The sequence below is a fragment of the Lepeophtheirus salmonis genome, chromosome 13 (assembly GCF_016086655.4).
Source record: "Lepeophtheirus salmonis chromosome 13, UVic_Lsal_1.4, whole genome shotgun sequence".
Lineage (NCBI taxonomy): Eukaryota > Metazoa > Arthropoda > Copepoda > Siphonostomatoida > Caligidae > Lepeophtheirus > Lepeophtheirus salmonis.
In genome coordinates, this window is record NC_052143.2 from 40574447 (window position 1) to 40586833 (window position 12387).

The 12387-nt window shown below is 28.8% G+C and overlaps 1 protein-coding gene across 1 annotated transcript in view; it reads right to left on the reverse strand.

Annotated features, from left to right (window-relative positions):
• Positions 1 to 2708: 2708 nt before the first annotated feature.
• The window catches only part of LOC121128587 (uncharacterized), a 34267-nt gene continuing 24588 nt past the window's right edge, over positions 2709 to 12387 (reverse strand). The window contains exons 2-4 of the mRNA XM_040724176.2: positions 6477 to 6605; positions 3643 to 3760; positions 2709 to 3445 (exon numbers count right to left, since the gene is read on the reverse strand). Coding sequence (XP_040580110.1) covers positions 3248 to 3445; positions 3643 to 3760; positions 6477 to 6547 — 387 coding nt within the window. The 5' untranslated portion in view covers positions 6548 to 6605 and the 3' untranslated portion in view covers positions 2709 to 3247. The remainder of the gene's footprint in view (positions 3446 to 3642; positions 3761 to 6476; positions 6606 to 12387) is intronic.

Genomic DNA, 12387 nt, shown 5'->3' on the forward strand with positions numbered 1-12387 from the left:
AGGCACTTTGGAGAGGGAAACCAAGAGGACCTCACACATAAATGTGGACTCACTGAAGTCCTTCAAAGTAGTTGCATGGGAAAATTTGTCAGAGAAGTTTGTCATCAACTCCTGCATGGCCTTCAGGCGACGTGTAAATGCTCCTATTAATAATGAAGGTGGCCATATTGAGTAAAAAAGTCTAACAAAAATATTGTCCTCATGTTTTGTCAACATTACTTTTTTTTTTGCCTATTATTGAAAATATAAAATTGTTGATGTATTTCTAAATCCATCTCTCGAGTCCACGTTTTTCTGCCCTAACCTGTACATAAAAAAGTTTCCAAAATGTTTCCCATTCTTTAAAAACAGCTTTTTATATAATATACAAATGAAGAAAATACTACATTTGAGAAAATTATAAATTTGAGTTAGTTACTAATCGTCATTACCTTCATTAAAATAAAAAAAAAAACAGTATATTTTTCTGATAATAGGCTTCTACTTTTTGAAATAAACAAAGATACCGAATTAAATTAAATTAAAATTTTGCCCTTATAAATTTTATTTGACTTACTCTTAAAATTAATAAATATCCATCTCACAGGCCAACTTTAAAAGAGAAGCAAAGAAGCCCGGACAAATATTTGAAAAACAACTTTTGTATTTTTTCTTCAGCTGATTTCATGTTGATTCAGAGAAGCTGATTGGTAAATTGGCTGATGAATTGCATGAAATGATTAAAATGAAGTCAATTAATAAGGTACTTCACAATCATCAAGGACTTCTGATAGAAATCATAATCCTGAATTCAAATATTCAACTTTAATTCCATATTATACAAACCATTGTCCTAAAGTATGTAGAACACATCTCTTTTAATGACATGTTTCATGCTCTTGTAAGAGTTGGTACATATTTTGAAAATAAACGTAATGGAACTATAAGTTTAGTATAGTACCGTTACTTTTTAAATGTTCCTTTAATTGGTCCACTGGTTTGTATAACTAAAAAGTATAGAATTACAGTTACTTCATCTGACCTAGGAATTGTCTTTGAAGTCCTTATAAATTAAGTATATTTCCTTCTTTAAGAACGTCCGACTATCGAACTTACACACATTGAGTTTAAAATAATAATTTTTTCCTAGATTGTTGTCCATTGAGCTTCGTCGACGAATAGTATCGTTTTAAATGCGCCTGTATCCCCTTACCAATCTAGTACCAGTAAGTCTATTATATATTTCGAACCTTTTGCTTCATAGATTTCTAAGTTTTTTCTTCTTCTTAATTTCTACAATTCAAATTGCTAATGATTAAATTAATGCCTGGAGTCGACATCTATGTTTTTCAAAAACTAAACATTTTTATTATGTTGGAAGTGTAAAATAACATACGTATAAAAGATTGATTAATGACTTTTCTCCTATGTACAGGGTTTAAAAAAGTACTGATAGATGCCTCTAAGTAGTCATTAAAGTACTCATAATATATCAGGAGGATGTTGTACATAGAAAATTTTATTTTATAATATTTTTTTAATTATAACAATGCACATTAATTATGAATCTGGCCACCATCAGCCTCAATGACAGCCTCCACCCACCTCCGCAACCCCTTGCACACATTGGAAACGTAATTCTTTTTCATGATCCTCAACTGCTTATTAACGGAGGTCTTTAGGGTACCAATATTCCGGTGGCGTATTTTGCAGGCCTTCTTCACAATTGGCCACCATATGGAGTAATCCAGTAGATTCAGATCTGGGCTCTGAGGAGGTCAAAGTTTCTTGGACAAGAAGTTCATGTTGCTACTCATCTGCTCTTGTACAATATTAGCAGTATGGGTTAGATTACTTCTGAAATACGTACATGGCCTTGTCTGACTTGTTTTTGGTCTTGGTGATCTATGTGAGTGCATTTTCCTGCAACACCATCAAGTAGTCGGCCACAGTTAACTGGTATCCAACACGAAACAAAATTGGAGGCATTTTTTCTCCAGTTGATACCACAACACCCAACATTATGATAGAGGGTGGATGATTGGTCTTGGTGACTATCCTGATGATATTGTCAGCCTTGCCAATACATACCCATCTATCATTTTGCTTGTTGTAGATGAGGTGAACGGTAAAAGTCTTTTAATCCAGAAAAAAATAAATACATGTTGCTGTTGTAGTTCTTTCAAGAGTTGTTGGTATCAATGAAAATGGAATTCTTTTTGATGATGGGACCGGAGTTGCCTCTCAATTCTTCTAAACGACCTTCCTTCTGGCTTTCCAATGGCTTCCCCGAAGTAGACTGATTCACCATATTCGCCTTGGCGTAATCTAACATCTTCATCGATGGTTTGACCTTAAAGGCATCCATGATGCCTTTAGGATTCACTTTGGCAGGTCTTCCGCTCTTAGGTTTGTCTTTAAAGTTGTCCCCATCAGCCAACGATTTTTGATCAGACGGACTATGGCCTGGTTAACGTTTAATGCCTTTCGACATATCCGAGGTGGTCCTCGCGGCGCGGATTAAACTACCTATGATGGCTCTTCTTGCCTCCATCGCAACATATACATAATTTTTGTTTAAAATATGTACATCCCTCAAAAATGAATAATCTAAGCTATTCAAAGTAATCGGAGCTTTAAAAATTGAATCAACCACACCTATTCAAAACTGTATTTTTAGAAGATCTCATTACTCTGTTTACACCCTGTTTGTAATAAATAGATATGAATTTGATATAAAAGATGTATTTCATTTCTTAAATATATATGTATAATTCATTTATGAGTACAAAAAAAAAATAGGATTAAGGGAACAAAAAACACAAAAAAAGTTCAATTTTTATCATACAAAATAATGGCTTCAAATCCACTCAACAGTCATTTTTTTTCCTTTATAGTTTCGATAAAAGATCTACGTTTTGAAAAAAAGTAATATATATAAGAGAAATGATAGATTACGATACTTCAAATGTTGGATACATTGTTGAAATTATTATGATTAAGTTATACATAAGTAAAGCCAAGGTTTGGTTTAATGTATTCCTTGGACACATTCAGATTTGGTTTTAAGTAAAATAAAACGAGAAACATCAAAGAATGGACAAGGAAATGATTTATCCATTTTTTTTTATTCTTTTTTTTTTGATATGCCAGCTTTTTAAAACATTTACAGTTATAGGAAATAAAATTTAAATTGAATTTACATATTCTTTTTTAATTTTGAGACATCACAATTTGACAATTTTTATTTTTATTCTTGCTACAAAGATTACACATCTACAATATCATCCTCAAAGTCTACAGTATTTCCATTCTTATTTGATGGCACCAGCTTACTCTTTGAGCCATCTTTCTCATTAAATTCAACGACATGGGATTTAAACTTTGCTGAGCGGAGATTCTTTCCTGCTTTTAAATTGGTACCAATGAGAAGTAGAACAACTGCTATGTAAAATACCACTACAATCTATAAAATAAACGAGAAATTCAAATACTGACAACTGTTTTTTAGATTTTTTTGCTCAATGTTGTAGAATATTTATAATTCCATTCTACAGAACTAATATTTTGTATGTCAATATACTGATATGCTTAAAATTTCTAATGTTTTTAAACTTTAAGAATAAAAAAATCAAGTTAAATATATGTATTTATGTTATTTACCGTCACGTAAATGATGGCATCTTTTGATTGCTGTGCCAATATTTCTTGATGTCCATAGATATTTTGATGATGAAGTTTATTCTTAAGTGTCATTGGGTTGCAGTCAAGGCCTAGAATTCTATATTTTGTTTTAAAAAATTAATTAGTAACATACATTGTTTGTAAAAATTATTATGTATCAATAAATTGTGACATAATTTGGACTTTCATATTAAATTTCAAAATAATTTTATTTTAAGAAAAAAATGTTCAAAAATACAGATGTCATAAACTTATTCAAATCTGAATTTTCTTTAGAATTTGGAAATATTAAGCCTGAAATACTATAAAATCTTTATTCTGCTGTAAAACATCAGCTATGATAAGGTTTATACACAGAGATGGGAGTAGTCTAACTAACGTGTTCTTTAAGAAATGAGCTTTCAAGAGTATGCAATGGGACGCAAGAGCCACTTCATGGTTTTTTTAGTTATTTCTTTTGGGATAAATTCTTTGAAGAAAACTCCTTCGAAAAACGATTTAAACTTTTATATCAAAGCTTGACTGTATATTATATTACCTCAAAGTATAAAGGTAGTCGCAAGAGATAGCTAAGGTTTAAAAAAATTATTGAGCACCTTCTCATACTTGTACCTTCTTGTTATAATTCAAAAACTCTTTCCAGAAATGTATAATACATGATGGTTAATTCAAATTTTGCTCTACCAAGCTCAAAAGAATATTTAGGCAAATTTTGCCATTTTCTTTAAATCTACATTGTGTCTACCTTATCAACTGTAAGTATCTGGAACATTAAATAAATAATTACTGAATATAAAATTATATACATATTCATTGTATATCCTATGTATGTAATCTTTAAAAATAGTTTCCAACATTAGATGAATTTTTCATATAAAATGGGTAAAAACATAAAATGTTATTTAACAAATATTAGTGGATAAAATGATTACCATATAATATATATCTATATAGAATATCTAAATTGTTCAATGGTGACAGTTTCTGTATGATCTGTGTTCCTTCCCCCCCACCCCCAATAATGCTTTCAGTGCAATTACATATTACTCAGACGTTTCGTCTCTCCTTCATGGGTAGAGTCACTTGTATTCTAAAGACGAACTCAGTTTTGGGCAGAAATTTCTAAGATTCTCTTACAAATGAGACCTCTAGTTTTAATCTCTTTTGCTTCTTTCTGGAATCTTTTGAACTATATTGCATATAAATATCTATTTTAAAAGCATTTGTAAAAGGTTTGTCTTCCTCTTTCAACTTTTTGAAATTCATTAATCTTTTTGACTTATTTGTTCTGCAAAGGCTTCTTTGTCAGTTGCACCATTTCAGAACATTTTCTTCATTTTTCCACTTCATGTCATTTTTAGCTCTCATATTACAGCTTCAAGTTGTTTAAGTTGATAAAGGGATAATCAGCCTGTGTGCACATTATTTCCATAGAAATATTGGCGAAATGAGTGTCATAAATATTTTTGCCCTGTAATTATTTTCCAGAGCCACGTATCGAAGCATACATCTTAACATTGATACAAATCCAGATCAACCATGAAATTCTTGAAGATTGCATCCAATGTTATGTCTCTCTGAATTATAGCAAATCTTATATTCATGGATGAACTGAATGCCAGTGTGGTGTGAGTACTGCAAGAATAATTGATCAGCTTGAGTTTTAGAAGAGGATAAGCTAGAGAGAAAACAGTCCTAGATTTCGACAAATAACACAATGTTTCTTTAATTTACAATGTAAGACGCAACTGAGTCTAGATGGAAGATTTCTCTGATTATTGGTTCTTTAATTCAAATTAACCAACTAGTACATATGTACATAAGTTGGTTCTTCAAGTAAAAATAACCAACTAGTACATAAATAAGTACTGCCTTAAACAAAATATTAAAAAAACAAAATTATACATTTAATAACATATTTATAAACTGTTAATTTAATTTTTCAGATACTTAAAGAAAAAAATCTTGCATTGGGGGGGGCTACAACCCTGTTAGAAATAAATCATCGACCCTCTTTAGGCTATCCCCTGCGGATGCCCATGTCACTACTGAAGGAAGGTTTTTGTGTATGCTTGCATCAAAAAATTTAGTCTTTCGTTTGTGAAGTAGCTTGGTAGATAGTGTTGCATCAGTCTAATTTAGCACCAAGGACCGCGGTCCAGTCCAGTCCCACGTGTCGGTCCTTAAAGAAGGTAAAATTGATCCCTTGTGACGTCAATGGGGTGTTTTTCTCCTTTTAACTATTCCCTTATGTAATAATAAATTATATAACCAGTAACAACATTTTATGTTTGTAGTATATTGTATTATAATGAAAAATATAATACTTTTTGCAAGATATGTGAAATAATCTTACTGCATATTTAATATATCTTATTTGACTTAATAAACCATCGATATATTTATGAAAAATTCCAAGGAACGGTCCTAAGACTAGACTGTACGGGATCGAATAAATAAGGACCGACACAACATTATTGGTAGGTACAATTTTTTCTTCGATATCCATGTTTTATACACTTTTGGATTTTTTTTTTGGAACTAGTATAGTCTGGCATTGAAACAAGCTTGTTTTTACAAGTTGAATTATATCATCCCATGCTAATAAAATATTATAATTTCAATGTTAGGTAAATTATATAAGGTGATTAATCACCGTTTTATTATACCATTAAAGTTGAATATCACATCTGTAGTTGGAAATACAAGCATACAAAAAAAAATTACTTTTTAAGGTTTGATATCTTATAACATATTTTTCTTTCATTCAAATACTTTTATCTTTGTGAATGAATTTAAAAATTATTTCTTACTTTGCCTGTGTACAGAGTTTTATTTTAGCCTCATCCATGGTCATTGTATTTGATCCATGACCCAATAACATCTTGACTGCTTCTTTTTACTTTTATCTTGTTGTTTTTGTTGCTTTTTGTTAGAAAGTCCTGCAACAAAGTGATAAATAGTTTTATTATCAAGAAAAAAACACACTCAAAAAATTATTTTTGTAGCAATGAATACAAGTTTATTTATTTTTATTGGTCAATAGATGATGATGAAAAATAGAATAAAATTTTTGTATTAAGTTTCAAACATGTAAGACTTTACATTTTTTTGTAAAATGCACATATATTGGCTTTAATTTCATAGATTATAGTTATTAATATATTGACCTATAAATATATAGCCCAGGTAATATATGAAAAATCTAAAAATATTTGGATTGTGAATACATCTTCAATACTGATTATTATTTGTGAATGCAAATGTTAATCCAAGTTTTTAATACATCATTTCTTATTAGCCGATTTTTATTACCGAATGACTTTTCGGCATGTTAAAATTTGGACATCAAATTATATTTTTATAGATGCTATGACATATTTCAATTCAATTCCGATTAATATTATAATAAATAATTATTGTTCTTACTCTTTTAGCGTTACACAATATAGTGTAACAGGCGGCCTCCAAATTTTTATTTTTTTATGTCGGTAGGTGACAGAAATATATTTTGTTAAAGTTAGAAGTATTGATTGTAATTAAACGTAGGTAAAACAATGAATATATTTTATGACATATAGGTTAATTAATGGGTGTTCTTTACAGACTAATATTTTTTATTAATTATATTAATTAATGATCATTATATATACAGTAGATTGTAGATCAAATTTAGCTCGAATCTTTTACTGTTGTGGTACTTTAAAGACTTTACATAGTACGTTATCTCCTCACTGACTCTATTTATTTTCTGACTACTAGTACTAGCCTCTCAATTTTTAAAAGTAAGGCCCAGTCCTAAATATTATATATGGAAAGCACAAGAGCCATCAGGTCCAAGGGAACATTGACCCTCAGTTTATTAGAATTATATAATGTCGTAGTTATTTAATAGAATTGTAAGGTTGCGTGACTATAACGTAGCCCTTATATAATTTATCTACTACATCTAAATTTAGAGTCGGATTAAAGGTCATTGTAGGCTAAGGAGTGAATAAGAAAATGAAGACACACTATATGTTACTGTGTTGAGCATATTTAATACTCGTTAAACCTTTGTTAGTGAGCTTTAGATATTATTACATCTGATTTTATGGAATTATTTATTTATCTTAATAATGCCTTTTTTAGGTTTTATTCGTATATTTTACCATTTTTAATAGAAGTTTAGTGAATTTAATTAACTATTTTACTTTAAAGTAATTTTTCTTGATTTATTGGATTATCTTTTCAATGAAAGGACTTAGGCGTACAAAATTATAATTTTACAGCTTTTGTTTTATACAATATACGCAACCTCATTAAAACTGATGTGTACTAATTTAATTCAAAAATTTGCATGGAATAAAGATTATTTCATTAATATGTTTATCAAAGATAAGCATTTGAGGTTTTTTGTTATAAAAATAACATGTTATATGTTGTTAAACCCATAAGTTCACGTCGTTAAGACTAATGACTTAATTTTTATCGATGCCCTATATTAATACAATTATTTATAGCATTTTTATGGATATTTACGAAAACAAAGGACTTGAATAGTTAAAAAAAGATATATTAAATAATTATTATCATCGTTCAACTGTTAATTATAAAATTAAATACGTTTTATTCATGGAGTTTCTTTTTCATAAAGTTTACAAACCACGTTATAAAAAGAATGTTCAATAACAGGGGGTTTATTAAAAAAAAATACTATGATTCAAAAGAACAACAATTAATTTACCTATACGATACATACACAATCAATATTATTCATAATATAATTTTAAATTGAATTAGAATATGAAATCAAATACAGGGTTGGCTAGAATATTTTTTAAATTTTATAGAAAAGTCCGTAAAGCTAATTAATGAATACAAATATTTATAATATTTAATAAATAATATAATTAAAACTTAATATTTGAGGTCTTAATTGCCATGCATTTTTTGTGGCAACTCGATAATTCAAACACGACCACCGGATTTCTGCTGGGTCAATTCCCAGATTCTAAATGTATGTATATGTAAATGAATGTATTGCCATTTAAATGGCAAACGTGTCAAGCCTTACTCTCCAGGTCACCTAAAATAAAAATCCAAAAGATTTAGATCTGATGATGATGTGGCCACATCTCTTTGGTCAATTTGGAATTGTTTAGAGATTACGATTTTTTGGAAGTTAGATCAGGAACATATGCTCCATTTGGATAATTAGTGTCAATCCTGGACTGAACAACGTCCTGAAGCACGTGGATGTAGGTATTGGAGTCAATTCTTGGCTGGAAAAGTTGTGGTGGTATGACTTCACCATATGATGAGATGACACACAATATCATAACTGAGGCTGAAAACTTTGTCTGTACCACGGATCCATTCGGGGTTTTCATCCATTCTCGAACGTTCCTGAGAGTTTTTTTGGTCATTTAGACGATTTCTGCAATTTTCATGTAACATAAACCAACATTGGCATAGAGTTGATCAAATGTCCTGGATTATTGCTTGGAAATCTATGGATCAACTTCCATGTGTCCCACCTTTTTTGAAAGCTTCAGATCTATGGAGTCTTATGATTTCATTGGATTGGAAACTATCAACTATTGAAATTGTTAAAAGCTAATAATTTGAAAGGATTTTTTTTGCCTAGCCACTCTGTAAATTAAATATCATTTTTCGACCAAATTACCCAAATTGCTCTTCAGAGTAATATTCTTTCTACAAAAATGTTTTTAGCCAAAAGTCTGCTCACGATCACGATCACAAATACAAAAATATTTAATATACATATAAATTCGAAAGGAAATAAAAATATTCAAAAGAATATATATTTTTGTATTAACTTATTAAATTAATTTTTATAGATATACTTATTTATATGTTTGTGTTCCCAAATTCAAAACTAATTTAAAATATTGGTATTATTTTGATAAATAAAATACTATGAATGGGTCAAACGAATATTGATGAAAAATTATTTTTAGCAAATGATCATCATTTTGAATTAAGTCAATTTCTAAGTAGAGTGTATATATTATTAATAAAGCCATTGGAATATATTTATAATGGATTATGAATTACCGTATATATATTTAACATTTAAGAAAATGCATTAAACAACTTTAATAGTATACTTGTGCAAAAAAATATTCATTAGCAAATAAAAATCAGACGGATTATTGTGGTTATAATATAAATTTGTATATATATTAATTCATTTAACCATTTTCAAATATACCACCTAAAAAATAATTATGATTTTAACATTATTTTTCTTTCCTTTGAAAAATCCTTATTATATAATACTCACACATTTTTATAGTCTAGGGACTCTTCATTTAATGAATCTTGTTAATATCAAATTAATGTGATTAATTATATACAAGTATCATAAATTTAAGAATCTATATATTACTAAGAATATATATCCCTACGGATATTAATACGATTGAGGAATATAATCATCAAGGAATTTATTATTAAGGTCTCATTAGTGAACATACTTATATAATGTACATATGTTGTCCACAACTTGTGATGTTGTACGAGTTGTAACTTTTATAAGAAAATTGTACATGTTGTAACTTTTATAAGCAAATTGTAGAAGTTGTAACTTTTATAAGTAAATTCAACAACTTTTAATTATATATTAAATGTGTAGTTTGAATCGATCAAAATAAATAGATAATATCAATTAATTATTGGTAATTCTTATGAACAATGTTGTAATTAAGTAGATCCCTTTAAAACAAAGAAATTACAACTTATAAAATGTTTTTTTACAAGTTACAACTTGTACAAAAACATATATATAATGATTTGATATTCTACATCAAAGCATTCAGAATGATTTTTTTTTCTTATTAAAGTATTTTTAAAGAGGTTGAAAAAGGAACTCGACCGGTACATAAGTGAGTCAAATTAATCAGTCCATTTTAGGAAGATTCATTATTAATTGATCGAGATTGTCGATTATGACAGATATTTTATATGGCTAAGAAGCTAAAAATAAATTTTTATAAAAAGCAAACCATTTAAAAAAAAAGAGAAGGTATCTTATGATCCAAACGTGGCTAATACATTCATTTATGAAAGATTTTTTACCTTTAATTAATTTTTTTGACTGACAATCAATGAAATTTAAGGTATGTGATATCACTTTTAAATGATAAAAAATTAACAGCTAGCAAAATATCAGATAATCCACACTCTTCACTAATAAAATAAAACTGTGTAACAGTTTAATGATTATCTAAATAATATTTGTAGGATATAATTTCCGAGTATATTTAAGGATACACAATATATTTGTATTTCTCCCTAATTGACTTATTAAGCCTTTTAATTAACTATATTTCCTGGGATCTCTAATGGTAATTCGAACAACTTAGAATTATTCAATACTTTTGTAAGTATGTATCATAGATATGAAATTATATAAATATAATATTGTTTATGGCAGTTGGTATTGTGAGGCAGACACCTTTTTTCCTATACAACTAGGGTAAAAGAATTCAACTACTATAAAAATAGAAGTTCTAGGTTTGAAGAACAAGTTTGAACTATAACACGTTAGCCCTACTCTTTATATTTTTTATATATCTGAGTTAATTGAATTGATTAAATGATTGGAAAGACAATATCCCTAAAGGAAGAAATAATTAACTCCCTATTGGATGATTAACTTGTTTAAATTGAGACTGTCTTCATTTTTCCAACTCTTCTCTTTTTTTAGTATTTTCTTTACTATATATATGTATGCTATGATCCAAAAGTTAGTTGAAGATATTTTCTAATTTGTCACCTCTATAAAATTTTTTGCCAATCTTATTTACCTTTCTGAAAAACAAAAGTTCCGACTTTCATTTACCTCAAAAAATAGTATTTTTTTAAGGGAAAGGAAGTTGAATGTTTGTAGTTGTCTCTCTCTCTCTCTTGGATAAAACAATAAATTGAATTGGTTTTATAATCTAATATATGTTAAACTATGGTTTAACATTTTGAGTCCGCAGCGTTAGCCAGTGGTCAGAATCTGACTGTATACTTGAATAAGTAAAATAACTTAATGCAGAACCCTTCATATTATAACTCTTTGATGTTGCTCACAATCCAAAACATTATCTGACGGTAATTTTAAATATGAAGAAAATATTTTTTTTTTCAAGCTCGTTATGTGAAAAACCACTCTTATTAAAAGAATATTTTTTTGCAAAAGTCTGTAGATATTTAAATTTATTTGTCAAGGAGGACTAACATAATTTTGAATTTTATACATTATTCAAACATTCTGTGTTTTTTTAGAGTCAAAAAAAGTATCATATATTTTTTAAAGTTGTGTACAATTTTTCTTTTATAGGCACTATTTTTATCTCCCTCTCCTCTATTCAACAAAGTGCCAAAAATTTACATATACCGGGTGGTCCATTGAAATTAGAATACTTACTAATTCAATAATAAAGGAAGGTTAAGTGCTTGAAATTAATTCATATTTCGATACATATTAAAGAATAAACAATTAGTTACAAAGTAAAACAAACGTTAGCTCTCTACTTTAAGTACAAATTGAGAAAATGAAACTTGAGCGTGATCGAGGAATATCCATTCGTGCACTTCAAGCATTTGGGTATCTTCAGAACTTGCGTCTACACCGTAAGCAAGTTTGAAAAGTTGAAGAAGAAGAAGGGCTCTGTGGCAAGGGCAAAAATGGACCTGAATGAGCTAGAAAAACATCCCAGGCCAATCTGC